This window comes from Sapajus apella, unplaced genomic scaffold (assembly GCF_009761245.1).
Source record: "Sapajus apella isolate SASKATOON/1434 unplaced genomic scaffold, GSC_monkey_1.0 scaffold67, whole genome shotgun sequence".
Taxonomy (NCBI): Eukaryota; Metazoa; Chordata; class Mammalia; order Primates; family Cebidae; genus Sapajus; species Sapajus apella.
The window spans coordinates 11934761-11951885 of NW_022437007.1; the positions used below are offsets into that span (position 1 = coordinate 11934761).

A 17125-nucleotide genomic window follows, 5' to 3' on the forward strand; every position below is an offset into this window, starting at 1 on the left:
TGTTTTTTTTTTTGGAGACGGAGTTTCACTCTTGTTACCCAGGCTGGAGTGCAATGGCGCAATCTCGGCTCACTGCAACCTCCGCCTCCTGGGTTCAGGCAATTCTCCCGCCTCAACCTCCTGAGTAGCTGGGATTACAGGCACGCGCCACCATGCCCAGCTAATGTTTTGTATTTTTAGTAGAGACAGGGTTTCACCATGTTGGCCAGGATGGTCTCGATCTCTTGACCTCGTGATCCACCCGCCTCGGCCTCCCAAAGTCCTGGGATTACAGGCTTGAGCCACCTCGCCCAGCGACTTAAAGATTTTTATAACATCATTTCACAGTACTGTACATATAGCATACTCAACTTACAATCAAATCGTGTTACGACCGGTCTGTCGGAACCAATCATGGTCGTAAGTCGAGCACTAGCTGTAAAGTATTTCATCCTTTATCCCCTCCCATCTTCCCACCTTTTGGAGCCTCCAATGTCTATTATTCCACTCTCTGTGTCCACATATACCCACTGTGTACCTTGTTCGCACTTGTAACTGAGAACGTGCAGTTTTTGGCTGTTTCTGACTCATTTCACTTAGGATAATGGCCTCCAGCTTCATCCATGTTGCTGCAAAAGGCATGATTTCATTCTTTTTATGGCTGATAAAATACATATTCCATGGTGTATATGTACCACATTTTAATCTAATCATCTGGTGACAGACACTTAGCTTGATGACTTTGCTAAAGGACAGCTTTATTTCTCTTAAAGGGTTGAAGCCCACAGAGAGACCGTTCTGACAGGCTAGGAAATGTAGCCTACTGCCAGAAGGTAGAAGCAGGCACTTCCCCCAAACTCACTTTGAGTTTTTGAAAGACTAAGGGAAAGAAAATAGGGAAGGGAAATTTCCATCTATTGGGGAAAAGATGTGCAATAGCAAACCATCTTGGGAGAAGTCTTCTCACAGATTTAGAAAAGTATATTTAATTTTGATGAGCCTTGCCAAGTATTAAAGTTTGAGTTGCAAGCACAAGAGAGAAGAAAACAAATCCAAGAAGTGTTTCAAATGGTTATATAAGAATGTATAGGCTCGGTGTGGTGGCTCATGCCTGTAATCCCAGCACTCTGGGAGGCCAAGATGGGCAGATTATTTGGGCCCAGGAGTTCATTTGAGAACAGCCCAGGCAATGTGGTAAACTCCTATATCTACAAAAATAAAAATAAAAATAAAAAAATTAGCCAGGCATGGTGGTGCATGCCTGTAGTTCCAGTAGGAGGCTAAGGTGGGAGAACCACCTGTCTGGGAGATGGAGGCTGCAGTGAGCCATGACTGTATCACTGCACTCCAGCCTGGGCAACAGTGTACAACCCTGTCTCATAAAAAATAAATAAATAAAGCAGGCAAACAAAAACAAATGAACAAATGAATCAGGATTTGCTCCCATGTTGCCCCACCTTGCTCCTAAAGGTCTCAGTGGGGTGTGGATACAAGTTGGAAGTGGTTTCTCTTCTCAAGGAGCAGGTTTACATCCAGCCTTGGAAGCCTGGAAGGTATTGAGATGTTTTTCTGACCCAGTAACCCCAATTCCTGGAAAGAACAGGGATCAGCATTCACTATACCCTTCTTCCAACCCAGCCCTGTCCAGAGCTGACCTCAGGTTACCTCACTGTCAGCAGCTCCCGCTTCCCCAAGGGCCCTGCCTCCAAAACCACACCTGGAAGCTTCAGGCACCACCAGGTCTGTGTGCAGATGGTCGCTGTGGATTCCTGGTGAGCATGGCTTGTGAGAAAAAAGGCAGCCTCATATTGGAAGCCTGTGTTTCCTGAATGCCTGTGGACAGATGGGCAGGGGTGGGCAGGCTGCCATTGCTCCATCCCCTGTCTCCTCCCAGCCCTCCAGTGACAGCTCAAACAATGGTGCCCCTGCGTTTACTACGTGTATTGAGTGTGGAAAGAGAGCTGCTTTTTTCAGGTCTTGTCACTATTTTTTCCTTGTCACAGTTCCAACATAACTTCTGGGGTTTCTGGGGTCACTGCTGCCTTATAGGGGTCTTTTCATTTTCTTTTTGTAATGAACCAGCATTAATTAATATTTATGCTGTGCCTCCAGTGTGCTCAGAACACAGAGAGTATCCAGAAAACACAAGAGCTAGCCTCACTGAGGAGTATTTAAAGGGGCCACATTTCTAAGAAATCACTGATTGCTGATGTTTTGTTAAAAATGCTCTCAAGAAAATAGAATCATCCAATGAAGAGCACAAATCAATAATCATATATTTAGAGAGCTCGAGTTCTTTCCTTTTGGTCCCCAGTGGAAGAACCTGCATGTCAGTGATCTAGTAAAAGAGTTTGGCTCCATTGGACATTCCTGGAAATGCAATTATTTCCCAGTTGAAGCATTTGGGGACTCATGGAAAAAGATGGCCTTGCAGATTTCACAGGACTTTTGCTGCAGAAAGAGACTCCTCAGCAACATTTTGCTTGAAGTCCCTTTATTTAAAATTAAGTCATCCAGGCTGGGCGCGGTGGCTCATGCCTGAAATCCCACTACTTTGGGAGGTTGAGGCAGGTGGATCACCTGAGGTCAGGAGTTTGAGACCATCTTGGTCAATGTGGCAAAACCCCATCTCTATTAAAAATACAAAAATTAGCTAGGCAGGTGTTGAGCGTCTATAATCCTAGATACCTGGGAGGCTGAGGCAGTAACATGGCTTGAACCTGGGAGGTGGAGGTTGCACTGAGCCGAGAGTGCGTCACTACACTCCAGCCTTGGTGACAGAGTGAGACTCCATCTCAAAAAAAAAAAAAAAAAAAAAAAAATTAAATCACCCAATGTGGCAACTAGGAATATCTTAGAAAACTATATGGATTTGAAAGTATCTTGAAAAGCACAAATGCTCTTTATGGTACATGGTTCTGAGGTCAGGTTACAGCTTCAAAGTTCAGTTTAAACCCTGTTTCACTCTCCTGCGAATTGTGAGAGAAGTCATATGGAGAAAAATGACCCAGTAAGAACGCCATCCTTGGAAGGTCTCTGGTGCCATTTACTTAGCTGCTTATCATATCAAAGAACACACATTGAGAAGTACCAGCCCAGGTTTAGAGTAAGTCTTTGAGGGTGCTACAGATTTAAATGTCTTCCTCTCACACACTCCTTAAGAAATCTCATTTTTCAAGTTGATAACATTTGTGAAGTGAGAGACTGACTCTTTGTCTCCCGTGGTTTCTAGAGTCCATAGTTTGAGGAATTTCACTGAAGTTCTATTTGCATAACAGTTGCAAAATATGTTCCCTCAGTTCCCACTTGTTAAGTATGGTACTTGAAGGCACAGGTGGACAGTGGGCAAATACACCTGGTAGTTAAAGACCTGCATATCAGGAAATGTTCCCTTGAAAAGCTGAGCAGAACTGGAGGTGTGATAAGGGATCTTGTTCCCAGCAGGTGCCGTTGAGGTGAAACTAAGTAACTCCCAGGGCCACTCTAGGGAGTGCAATTCCAGTTGAGTTTTCCGATTCACCTTCCGTCTTTTAGGGGGGTGGATCCCTTTAACATATCAGAATGATAAAACAGCATGCTAATAAGTGTGCAAAGTGGTGTGAGTGTCCCTTGTTTGAAAATGTAAGTAGAAAAATAATCAAAATGCAAGGGATTATGAATATAAACCACATCAGTGTTCCATTACTCTAGTTAGGGAGGCTCTGGGTGCACCAAGGTCACCAGGCTCCCTGCTCGTTACATGCCTTCAGGGGCCCGTCCACCATTTTTCCTGATTCCATTGTGTAGATCTTTGGCTGCTGGACATCAGTTTTCCCAAGGTTTTTTACAAAATGGGCCTGGTGAAAAAATGACTCCAGTCTTGTCAAATCCTAGGAAGAAGGAATTGATACTGGATCTTCTAAAAGAACATATTTCTTCCTGTGTGTGGATACGGTTCTGAGTCCCCACCCATTGTTCCAGAAGTGCTCCCAGCTGCAGACCTTGCCTTGCAGGCTCACACTTCCGGAATGTATGGAAATTTTAAATGTTCTCTGCTTGGAATCCTCTGGAGCATCATCTAGAAACTTCCATCAGGATGGAGGCGGTGTTCCATCTGAAAGGGAAAAGGAACGACCCCGACCCCAAGCACGATGGAGGGGCAGGCTACATGTTCTAGCTTTCCATTCTCATCATAGCCCAATAAGGCAGACAGTATCGTTCCCATTTTCAGGTGGGGAAAACAAGAACTGGAGAGGGTAAGTGACTTGCCCAAGGTCACTATGAGTCAACCAGTAGATCTGGGACTCGAGTTCACCTCTGTTTGACCTATGTTCTGGACTTGACACCTACAGGATATTATATTTTTCACACAATTTACTATGAAAATTTTAGATAAACACAATTTTTAAATAAATAAGTTTTAGATTTATGTATTATGTATTAAATAATAAAATTATTTATTATAATTTTCGATAAAGAATGCATTCAACAGCCAGATGCGGCAGCTCACGCCTATAATCCCAGCACTTTGGGAAGCCAAGGTGGGCTGATCACCTGAGGTTGGGAGTTTGAGATCTGCCTGACCAACATGGAGAAAACCTGTTTCTATTAAAAATACAAAATTAACCAGGCATGGTGGCACACACCTGTAGTCCCAGCTACTTGGGAGTCTGAGGCAGGAGAATCGCTTGAATCTGGGAGGCGGAGGTTGCAGTGAGTCGAGATTATGCCACTGCACTCCAGCCTGGGCAACAAGAGCGGGGATCCATCTCAAAAAAAAAAAAAAAAAAGAACACATTCAAGTTGGTTACTTGACACAAGAAGTACACTTCTAAGTACCCAACTTGAATGTATCATCACCGCCTGTGAAAATGGACTTTTGAGACAAGGTCCAGGCTGGAGTGCACTGGCACAATCATAGCTCACTGCAGCCTCTACCTCCCAGGCTCAAGTGATCCTACTGCCTCAGCCTCCTGAGTAGCTGGGAACACAGGTGTGTACCACCGTGCCAGGCTAATCTTTTATTTTTATGTTTTAGAGACAGGGTCTCACTGTGTTGCTCAGGCTGGTCTTGAACTTTCGGCCTCAAGCGATCCTCCCACCTTGGCCTTCCAAAGTGCTGGCATTACAGATGTGCCCCACTGCACCCGGTCAGAAGTGGACTTTTCAAACCACACACAAGGCCTATCTGTTATTCCCGGATGAGCCTTCAACATGGATAAGCATGTTCAGCAAAGAGCTCGAGGGTGATTTCAAATCATGTTTAACATATGGTTCATGAGTTCCTCAAGGTGAGATTTCCATCAGATCTAAAGTCATAGATTAGAAGCTAGAATGGACGTTGAATATCACACCTCAGGACAGATAGAAAACTGTGACCCCGGCCGGGCGCGGTGGCTCACACCTATAATTCCAGCACTTTGGGAGGCCGAGGCAGGTGGATCACGAGGTCAAGAGATCGAGACCATCCCCCGTCTCTACTAAAAAAACTACAAAAAATTAGCTGGGCATGGTGGCGCGTGCCTGTAATCCCAGCTACTGAGGAGGCTGAGGCAGGAGAATTGCCTGAACCCAGGAAGTGGAGGTTGCTGTGAGCCGAGATTGCGCCATTGCACTCCAGCCTGGGTAACAAGAGCGAAACTCTGTCTCAAAAAAAAAAAAAAGAAAACTGTGACCCCGAGGGACTCCCTTGTCTAGAGCCACCTGCTGGCCAGTCCCTGATAAAAACCAGAACGCTGATGTCCAGCCTGCCGTTCTTTCCACTGCACTGCATTCTCTTACCATTTCCTTTCTCCAATGTCACCAGTAAATCAGAGAGCCATTTGGTAAACTTAGACGACATTTAGGACTGTCGCTGGGTGCTGGTAGTAATCATGATAAAATAATTAATATTTGCTGAGTATTTGCTGTGTGCTGAGTGCTGCATAAGGAAATTCGAGATGTTACCACATTTAAACCTCACAATCATCCAGTGAAATAGATTGTCATCCCCATTATTTGGCTGAAGATTCAGTAACTTGCCCAATAACATACAAGTAAAACAACAAAAGTGAGGCTCGACTCCAGGTTTGTCTGAATCAAAGCTCTTGCTCTTAACCCCGTGTTTGTTTTTGTTGTTGTTGTTTTGAGACAGAGTTTCACTCTTGATGCTTCACTCCAGGCTGGAGTGCAATGGCATGATCTCGGCTCCCGGCAACCTCTGCCTCCTGGGTTCAAGCAATTCTGCCTCAGCCTCGCATGTAGCTGGGATTGCAAGTATGTGCCACCAGGCCTGGCTAATTTTGTATTTTTAGTAGAGATGGGGTTTCTCTATGTTGGTCAGGCTGGTCTTGAACTCCCGGCCTCAGGTGATCCGCCTGTCTCAGCCTTCCAAAGTGCTGGGATTATAGGCGTGAGCTACCACACTCAGCAACCCGGTGTTTTTAACCCTGTGTTCTTTGGCTTCTGCCTCAGTGTGCCGTCCGTCCCCCATCAGCCACCACACTGCATAAGATAGGCCCATCAGTGCAGCTGGCCCTTCCTGGTATTTAGCAAATTTTACAGATAAGGAAACTGGGCACAGAGAGGTTAGGGAACTTGCACAAAGTTACACAGTGAGTAAGTGACCTGAAGTGTGAATTATGAGGATGGTGTGATATTGTGATTTATAATAAGAAATATATATGTGGCCTTGTCTCTGCTTCCTGGCACATAGTTCTTAAAATCCTTGGAACTGGCTGGGCGTGGGGTCATGCAACTGTAATCCCAGCAGTTTGGTAGGCTGAGGTGGGAGGATCGGTTGAGCCCAGAGGGTTGAGGCTGCTGTGAGCCCTGCTCCTGCCACTGCACTCCAGCCTGGGTGACAGAGCAAGACCCTGTTTCAAATTTAAAAAAGAAAGAAAGAAAACCCTTGGAATGTACAAAGTGATTAGCCTTTTTATATGCTAATGAGATGATTGATGGATGAGGGCTCCAGGATTGCCTCTGGAGGGGGGCTGGTTGCCAGGGGAACCAAGCAGGTGATTAAAGAGTTGGAAATTTCAGCCCCATTCTCCCTACTCCACCCATGCACACCCCCTAACCCTGTTTCCAGGGAGCAAAGAGGGGCTGGAGGTTGACTCAATCACCGATAGCCAATGATTTGATCAATCATGACTTTATAATGAGGCCTCCATAAAAACCCAAAGGAGCAGGTCCGGAGGGCTTCCGGATAGCTTGACACATGGAGATGCTGGAAGAGTGGCACCTGGAGAGGGCACAGAAGCTCTGAGACCCCTCCCTAGCCATCTCTTCACCTAGCTGTATGTATTCATTCATTTGTATTCTTTGTAATACCTTTTATAATAAACTGGTGAATGTAATTAAATGCTTCCCTGAGTTCTGTGAGCCATTCTAACAAAAGAATGACCTCAAGAAGTCAATCTCTGACTTACACACAAAGTTAGACAAAGTTACACAGCTTGTAATCTACCCGAGGAGAGATCGTGGGAGCTTCCCGTGGATAGCCAGCTGGTCAGAAGCACAGGTGACAACCTTCAGCTTGCAACTGGCCTCTGAAGTCGGGCAGCCTGGTAGGACTGAGCCCTTAAACCTCGGGGGTCTGCAGTCACTGCAGTTAGTGTCAGAATTGAATTAAACTGTGGGACGCCCAGTTAGGTGGGAAGGTGAGAACGCACTGGCCTAACCAAACGGTATTTGTGAGGCCTGCGGTGGGCCTGGAGGGTGAACAATGCACGCCAGTCCTTTCCCTTTGGTGCCTCCACTCTACCTGGGAGAGTCAAAAGTTCACTGGCAGAGTCAGAAGTTCCATTCCTTGTCCAGACCTCCCCGAGGGGGGGCGGCTCATCCCTCTTCAGGACTCTAGGACCACTCTAGGAGGCCTTGGCCTCACTTAGAGACTGTCTGTTTTCATACAATAGGCTCGAGCATTTGTGTTGCTTGGGGTCAAATTCATTTGAATAATAACCTTTGTATTCTGACTTAATACCGCCTGGAGCCACAAACAGCATGATGGCTTTAAACAAGGTGTACCTGGATAATTGATACAAGTCGTGGGAATCTGGAGAGGCAGGGAGACTTTCAAAGCACTAGAAGTATTAAAGTCCCCTGGTTCACCTTTAGCTTTATCTAAAAATTAAACCTCACCTTTTCATTTTATCAGGCTCCCGTTGATATCAAACACAGACCTCGAGTTCACTGACTCAGCACCACTAGGCTCACCTGAAACTTTCTGTAGTTTCAGGGGAGGCAGGACTCTCTTAGCCATTCCTGGGACTCTAAATGTTGCAGCCCCCTCTCCACTTTGCAGGTCATAACGACGACACAACCCCTCCCTTGCCCCCTGCGCACCCCCTGAGTTGTAAGAGGTGCCTCACTCAGCACCAAATGGGCCAGCCAAGAAGATAAAGCAGGCCCTGGTCTTTGTTGGTTTTCCACCCTCCCCCATTCACACCCCGGAAACCAACGAGCACCCCCAGGTGTGGCTGGCCGAGCCCACGTCAGGCTTCACCCCCCACTCACATGGTGTCCCAGGCTCTGCTGCCTTCTCACTTGGGTAGTCAAGGACAAACGCTCTATTCGCCTGGGGCTATTCCTTCATTCCACAGCCTCACTGCAGAGGGCCATAGTACCCTTTGAGCACTTTTATGGGGCAGTAAAACTTTACAGCCTCCTGCCAGCTCGAAACCGTTCCCACGTTTCTGAATAGACCTATTTATAACATGCAAGACTACTACGGTTTGCCCTTTGAAAATACTAGCAGATATTAGGTCCTTTCAAACGGGGTCGACTGAGTTGCATGGGCTAGCAGCTGGCTTACGGAAACCCCGGAGAGGCACAGCTAAGCTCCTGACTGTGATTAGCTAAGTTAGGATATAAAACAGCATTGAGTCTCACAGCATCACTGGAACTGGCCTTAAGCTTTGCCACATTCACGTTGCTTTGGTGTCAGATCCGGCTGTGTCTCTCCCGCGATTTTTTTTGCTTCCTTGCTCCCTTCCTGCCGGGGTTGATGGAGCTCACTGTGAGCTTTGTCAGCAAATCCCAAATCCCAGTGAACCGGTCTTTTCCTTTCATCTTCAGCCGGCAAAAAATTAAAACCAGGAAAAAGTAGCAACTCAATCACAACTTCTTTCTCTCGGCCCCGGATTTCCCAGCTGGCCCAGAAAAAAAATAATCACACATTTAGAAGCGTCCTTACCTGCGTTCCATAACGGCCACTCCTGTGCATCAAAGACCCGTGCCAGCCTCCTCCGATCTGGGGACTCAGCTCCCTGCAGCCCGCAGACAATTGGGCCCATTATAGTCATCAAGCTGCCGAGTTAAAGGGTGGCCCTTACTAAAATATAAACAGCTTGTCAGCACAAGCCAAAGGGGCGGGGCTGCAGTATCAGGGGACAATGGGAGCCAATGATCAGCCTCTTTGGCCTCTGTTTGCTTAAGATATTGTGTTTCATTCCGAAGGGGGAAGACGGGAATGAGAAAGAGTAAGGGCCGAGTTCTCGTCTTTACAGCCCCCAGCAGGAAAAGCGTCCAAGTTGAAAAGTTTAAATCACTGCCCACAGAAGACCAATTTCAGGAAAGGGTTTGTACACCGCACACATAATAATATGTATTTTTAAAGCCACAGACATTTATGTTGCATTAGCTATCTTTTGTCTTCCGGGGTTAATACATGTAGTATTCGTAAGGTCCACAGGAGTTTTTCAACCAAAGAACAAAAGTCAAGGAAGTTAGTTTGATGACATGCTTATTTTATTGAACACACTATCTGATCAGAAGCATTCACCTCATCTACAGAGCAAATGCTTGTTTGATTGGTACATCTTTATTTTTTATTTCTATTTATTTATTTATTGAGACAGAGTCTCGCTCTGTGGCCCAGGCTGGAGTGCAGTGGCACGATCTGGGCTCACTGCAACTTCCACCTTCCTGGTTCAAGTGATTCTCCTGCCTTAGCCTCCTGAATAGCTGGGATTAAAGGAATGCACCACCATGCCTGGTGAATTTTTGTATCTTTAGTAGAGACAGGGTTTCACCATGTTGGCCAGGCAGGTCTCGAACTCCTGGCTTCAAGTGATCTGCCTGCCTTGGTCTCACAAAGTGCTGGGATTACAGAAGTGTGCCAATGAATCCAGACTACTTTTTTTTTCCTTTTCTTATCTTTTTTATTATTTATTATTATTATTATTATTATTATTTTTTTGAGACGGAGTTTCGCTCTTGTTGCCCAGGCTGGAGTGCAATGGCGCGATCTCGGCTCACCGCAACCTCTGCCTCCTGGGTTCAGGCAATTCTCCTGCCTCAGCCTCCTGAGTAGCTGGGATTACAGGCACGTGCCACCATGCCCAGCTAATTTTTTGTATTTTTAGTAGAGACGGGGTTTCACTATGTTGACCAGGATGGTCTTGATCTCTTGACCTAGTGATCCACCCGCCTCGGCCTCCCAAAGTGCGGGGATTACAGGCTTGAGCCACGGCGCCCGGCCATTTATTTATTATTATTATTATTTTTAAAGACGGGGTTTCACCATGTTGGTCAGGCTGGTCTTGAACTCCCGACCTCAGGTGATCTGCCAGCCTTGGCCTCCAAAGTGCTTGGATTACAGGCGTGAGCCACCACGCCCAGCCTACATTTTTTTTTTTTTTTTTTTTTTTTTCCGAGACAAAGCCTGGCTGTGTTGCCCAGGCTGGAGTGCAGTGGGGTGATCTCAGCTCACTACAAGATTGGTACATCTTTAGAACCCAGAGAAATGGACTTATTTTATGCCTAAGTCAGCAAAATGGCTCACATTTGATGTGCCTATGTTCCTCTTCGTGTGTGTGTGTGTGTGTGTGTGTGTAGAAATGGGGGTCTCATTATATCACTCAGGCTGGAAATTCACAGGGACAATCATTGTGCACTGCAGTCTCAAACTCCTGGGCTCAGGCCATCCTCCTGCTTCTGCCTCCCTAGTAGCTGGGATTATAGGCTTGCACCTGTAATCATGCGAGACCATGAGCATTTAATTTGATCAAACAAATCAGAAGCTCAGTATATTTGGAAGAAGGCAGGACAGCCATGGCTTCTTTCTGTCCCCCAAACTTAACTAAATTCCATTTTTAAAGCTACTAGGCCAGCTTAACCTTCCAATACCCTTTGATAATAACCAAGAACCAGAAAATAAACTGTAGGGTTTTTTTCCCTTAAATAATTTCTAAATAATACACTGAAGTAAAAATAAAGTTAAGAGCTATTTGGCTGATTGTGTGGCACTGAATAAATTAAAGGCATACACACTGTGAAAAGCACAGTCTTTATATTTGGAATAGTTTCATCATTTATAAAGTGATAAGTAGTTATCAAAATGAACACAGTAGTTGTCAGAATGAATTATCAGAGAAAAATGTTGAAATGTATTTATTTTTCACAAACTTTTTCTCAAGCCCTTCTGATGTGATCATAAAAATAATAATCCCAAAATGCCGTCCTTTCTAATCTATGTTAGCCTGATATGATTCTTCCACTGGTGTTTAATTTGTATTAAAGTAAAATTCCTCCAGAACCCTTTCTAAATGATGTATGAGGTTCCTTCTGGCCCTTGTATCCTTCTAATTATTCCAAAGAGCTGTTACATCCATACTTTCACAGCTTTGACTTTAAGGTACAAGTTAGCTTCTTGAAAGAATCTAGTTTTCTTCTAAAGTGTGTGAACCCAGAAAAAGACAGGTCTCAGTTAACTTAGAAAGTTTATTTTTCCAAGGTTGAGGATGTGCTTGTGACACAGCCATCACAAGTATTAGGATCTTGTCATTTTTAAAAGCTTCAGGACACTATCAGCAACCAAAGGAAAAAAATAGATAAATTGGAACTTCATTAAATTTAAAACTTTTTTTATTTTTTTATTTTTTGGTCTTTAGAGACAAAGTCCACTCCGTCACACAGGCTGGAGTGCAGTGGCCAGATCATAGCTTCATAGCTCACTGCAGCTTTGACGTCCAGTCCTCAAGCCATCTTCCTGCTCCGGCCTCCCAAAGTGCTGGCATTACAGACATGAACCACAGCACATAGCCAAAATTAAGACCTTTTGTGCTTCAAAGGACATTATCAAGAAAGTGAAAGGACAACCTATAGAATGGGAGAAAATGTTTGCAAATAATATATCTGATAAGGTTCTAGTATCCAGGATATATTTTTTAAACTCCTGTGATTCAACAACAAAAAGACAAACAACACAACCAAAGGCGGATGAAGGTCTTAAATAGATATTTCTCCAAAAATAATATATAAATATCCAACAAACACATGGAAAGATGCTCAACATTAGTCATTAGGAAAATGCAAATCAAAACCACAATGAGGCCGGGTGCGGTGGCTCACGACTGTAATCCCAACACTTTGGGAGGTGAGGTAGGTGGATCACCTGAGGTCAGAAGTTCAAGACCAGCCTGGCCAACATGGCAAAACCCTATCTCTACTAAAAATACAAAAATTAGCCAGGTGTGGTGGCACATGCCTATAATCCCACTCAGTAGGCTAAGGCAGGAGAATCGCTTGAGCTCAGGAGGCGGAGGTTGCAGTGAGCTGATGTCGTGCCACTGCACTCCAGCCTGGACAACAGAGCAAGACTATGTCTCAAAAGAAAAAAACAAACAAACAAAAAACGCCAAAAATCCAGATGAGTCTAGGCATGGTGGCTCATACCTGTAATCCCAAGAATTTGAGGCTGAGGTGGGAGGATCACTTGAGCCCAGGAGTTAGAGATTAGCCTGGGCAACATGGTGAGACCCCCGTCTCTATTAAAAAATAATAACAATAATAGGCCAGGCGTGGTGGCTCATGCCGGTAATCCTAACATTTTGGGAGGCTGAGGCGGGTGGATCATGAGGTCAGGAGATCGAGACCATCCTGGCTAACATGGTGAAACCCCATCTCAAAAACAAAAAATAATAATAACAATAATAAAGAAAAAAGAAAAAAACACGAGGTGCTACTTTGCACCTACTAGAATAGCTACAATATTTTTTTAATAAAAAGGAAGAAAATGAGTATTTAGGGGGATATGGAGAAATGAGAACCCTTGTACATTGCTGGTGAAATGTCAAATGGTTCAGCTGCTGTGGGAAACAGCTCTACAGTTCTTCAAAAAGCTAAACATGGAATTACCATGTGACCAAGCAATTCTACTTCTGGATAGATACCCAAAACAATTGAAAACAGGCGCTCAAACAAATATACGTACATCCCATGTTCACAGCAGCACTATTCACAATAACCAAAGGATGGAAACAGCCCAAATGTCCATCAACAGATGAATGGATAAACATATTGTGGTGTATACATACAATGGAATATTATTCAGCTATAACAAGAAATGGAGTTCTACAACAAAGATGGATCCCTAAAATATTACGCTAAGTGAAAGAAGCGAGACACAAAAGGTCACATATTGTATGATTATGGGCAACATAGGGAGACCCCCTTTTCTAAAACAATTTAAAAAATTAACTGGCTGGCCGGGCATGGTGACTAATACCTGTAATCCCAGCACTTTGGGAGGCGGATTACTTGAGGCCAGGAATTCAAGATCAGCCTGGTCAAAATGGAGAAACCCCATCTTTACTAAAAATACAAAAATTAGTTGGGCATGGTGGGGGTGCCTGTAATCCCAGCTACTTGGGAGGCTGAGGCAGGAGAATCGCTTGAACTCAGGAGGCGGAGGTTGCAGTGAGCAAAGATCATGCCACTGTACCCCAGCCTGGGCAACAAAGTGAGACTCCACCTCAAAAAAAAAAAAATTTAGCTGGTTACAGTGGTGTCTGCCTGTAGTCCCAGCTATTCCCTAGGCTGAGGTTGGAGGATCACATGAGACCAAGAATCTGAGGCTTCAGTGAGCTATGATGGTGCCGCTGCACTCCAGCCTGGGCAACAGAGCAAGACCCTGTTTCTACAAAAATATGATAAAAGTAAAAAATAAATACAAAAAGGATTTATTAAATTAATTCATCCATTATATTTATGCATCAATCAGCGTCTATTAAGCCCCAGGCACTGTGAGGCAGGTGGGTGCAAGCGGACCTGCTCGCACCCTTTCTGTGGAAGGTAAGGCAGAATGCTGTTTTCCAATGCAAAAGAAAAACAAATAACTGACTAAGATTTATTAAGAAGCATTTTAAATGTCAAAAAATATAAGTGTGGATCAGGCACAGGCCAGCAACAAGTCAGAAAGCCACTCTGCAAGCAAACAGATTCTTCATAATATTTATAGATATAATTCCTACCCTCTATAAACTGTTTGACATTCTCAGTGAGTTTACTACTTCTTTTTTTTTTTTTGAGATGGAGTTTCGCTTGTCACCCAGGCTGGAGTGCAGTGGCATGATCTCCGCTCACTGCAACCTCCGCCTCCCGGGTTCAAGTGGTTCTCCTGCCTCAGCCTTCCAAGTAGCTGGGATTACAGGCACCTGCCACCACGCCTGGCTAATTTTTTTTTCATATTTTTAGTAGAGACAGGGTTTCGCCATGTTGGCTAGGCTGGTCTCACACTCCTGGCCTCAAGTGATCTGCCCACCTTAGCCTCCCAAAGTGCTGGGATTACAAGCATAAGTCACCAGGCCTGGCTGAGTCTACTACTTCTTTCAGCATATATTTCATTAAAAGTCAATCAAGAAGAGAGAGATTCACAAGTTTTTATCTGGGAAGGACTATATTTGAACTCTTATTATAAGTAAACCCCTTGGAAGGTCGAAACAAGAAATGAACTGAGAACAAGGAGGAAGAGGAGACTTTGAAAACATAAAAAGAAGACTTTTCCAGGAATTTCCATCAAGAAAACACCACTCTGTAGAGCTGCAACTGTCTGGCAAAGCTGTTTTACACATCCCTAGGGCCTATTTCTTTCCTCACCACCATATCACTTAGCATTGGCCTATTGCTGTTATTAAAAATAATACACAAAATAATTAGAGGCAAGTGTGTGTTCTTTTAAAAGATGGAGATGTGACATCACTTCTTTCTAAATTTCGAACCATTAGATTATGCAATTCAGAAAATTGCTACATGCCTGTTGAGAATGCTCATCATCTAATTAAAATTTTACCCTTGATCCAAAACAGCTACCTCTTAGTCATCCAACTCCTGGCAACCTGAAGCTTCAATTACCCATAAGCAGAGCTTCACCAAACCCATCTAAAGAGCCGAAGCCCAATTAACTGACTTAGCTCAATATCCAGTACTGCACTAATTATCAAGTCCCTGATTTGCCAACATACAAAACACTTAACCAGGGGAAAACATTAAATTACTTACTGATTTTTAAAAAATGATATACACATAAAACTATATTCTCATGTCAAGAGACCATATATGATATGGTGAATGGAACTGAGTGAAGTCACAACAGAGTGACTCTGTCACAATAGAGGCCCTTTGGATAATATATGGATGAATGATGTATTAGTCCATGTTTACGCTGCTGATAAAGACATTCTCGAGACTGGGAAGAGAGGGAGGTTTAATCTGACAGTTTCACATGGCTGGGGAGGCCTTGTAATCATGGTGAGGTCTTGTAATCATGGCAGAGGGTGAAAGGTGCTTATTACATGGTGGCAGCAAGAGAGAATGAGGAGGAAGCAAAAGCGGAAACCCCTGATAAACCCATCAGATCTCATGAGACTTGTTCACTATGACGAGAATAGCAGAGGAAAGACCCACCCCCATGATTCAATTACCTCCTCCTGGGTCCCTCCCACAACACATGGGAATTCTGGGAGATACAATTCAAGTTGAGATTTGGGTGGGGACACAGCCAAATCTATCAAATGCTCAGACTTCTTAAGTCTCAAATAATTCTGGAAATCACAGATCTCTAAGCTTAAATTATATGTTTTTAAATCCTTTAATTTCTTTTTTAAAGTAATAAAAAGAACATTGTCTTAGTCCATTTGGGCTGTTATAACAAAATACCATAAGCTGGGTGGTGTCCTATAGTTCTGGAGGCTGGAAGTCCAAGATTATGGTACTGGCAGATTCCACATTGCCAAGGGCCTATTTTCTTTTCTTTTTTTTTTTTTTTTTTGAGACGGAGTTTTGCTCTTGTTACCCAGGCTGGAGTGCAATGGTGCGATCTCGTCTCACCACAACCTCCGCCTCCTGGGTTCAGGCAATTCTCCTGCCTCAGCCTCCTGAGTAGCTGGGATTACAGGCACGCGCCACCATGCCCAGCTAATGTTTTGTATTTTTAGTAGAGATAGGGTTTCACCATGTTGACCAGGATGGTCTCGATCTCTTGACCTGGTGATCCACCCGCCTCGGCCTCCCAAAGTGCTGGGATTACAGGCGTGAGCCACCGCGCCCGGCCAAAGGGCCTATTTTCTACTTAACAGACAGCTGTCTTTTTGCCACCCTCACAGGGTAGAAGAGGCAAGAAAGCTCTCAGATCTCTCGCTCACTCTCTCTCTCCTTTTTTTGAGACAGTTTCACGTGTATTGCCCAGGCTAGAGTGCAGTGGCTCAATCTCAGCTCATTAGAACCTCTGCCTCCTGGGTTCAAGTGATTCTCCTGTCTCAGCCTCCTGAGTAGCTGGGATTACAGGCATCCCCCATCGTGCCCAGCTAATTTTTTGTATTTTTAGTAAAGATGGGGTTTCACCATGTTGGCTAGGCTGGTCTCAAACTCCTGACCTCAGGTAGTCCACATACCTCGGCCTCCCATAGTGCTGGGGTTACAGTTGTGAGCCACTTGGGTCTCTTTTATAAGAGCACTAATCCCATTCATGAGGGTTCTGCCCTCATGACCTCATCACCTCCCAAAGGCCCCACCTCCTAAAACCATCACCTTCAGTGATGGATTATGGGAGGACGCAAACATTGCGTCCACAGCAGATGCACAGGCAGCATGGCTTGATAAAGAGAGTAGCTAGAGACTCAGCCTTCAGTGACACTAAGGAGCTTTGTAAACAGAAGAAATGAAAGCTGCAATCTTTCTTGGCTTTGACAAGGCTTTTTATTTTGTTTTGCTCAGCTGTTCCTCAGTGCATTGCAAATTATGGATAAAAAATACTTTTAGGTCAGCTCACAACCTGTTAAAGAGATATAAAGTTCTAAACTCATTCCATTAAACTTATTAACTACGTGGAAGCTCCATATGTATTATTCTACAGAATTCCTGTGTATTTCTTTAAGAAACAAAGTGATGGCAAGGCCTAAAGTCA

At 44.4% G+C, this 17125-nt stretch overlaps 1 protein-coding gene across 3 annotated transcripts in view; it reads right to left on the reverse strand.

Annotated features, from left to right (window-relative positions):
• TRIM2 (tripartite motif containing 2) overlaps positions 1-9290 on the reverse strand; it is a 142716-nt gene extending 133426 nt beyond the window's left edge. For 2 of the 3 annotated variants that reach the window (XM_032248631.1, XM_032248630.1), the window contains exon 1: positions 9137-9290. In XM_032248631.1, coding sequence (XP_032104522.1) covers positions 9137-9166 — 30 coding nt within the window. In that variant the 5' untranslated portion in view covers positions 9167-9290. The remainder of the gene's footprint in view (positions 1-9136) is intronic. The other variant, XM_032248632.1, reaches the window with a different exon arrangement.
• Positions 9291-17125: the final 7835 nt, after the last annotated feature.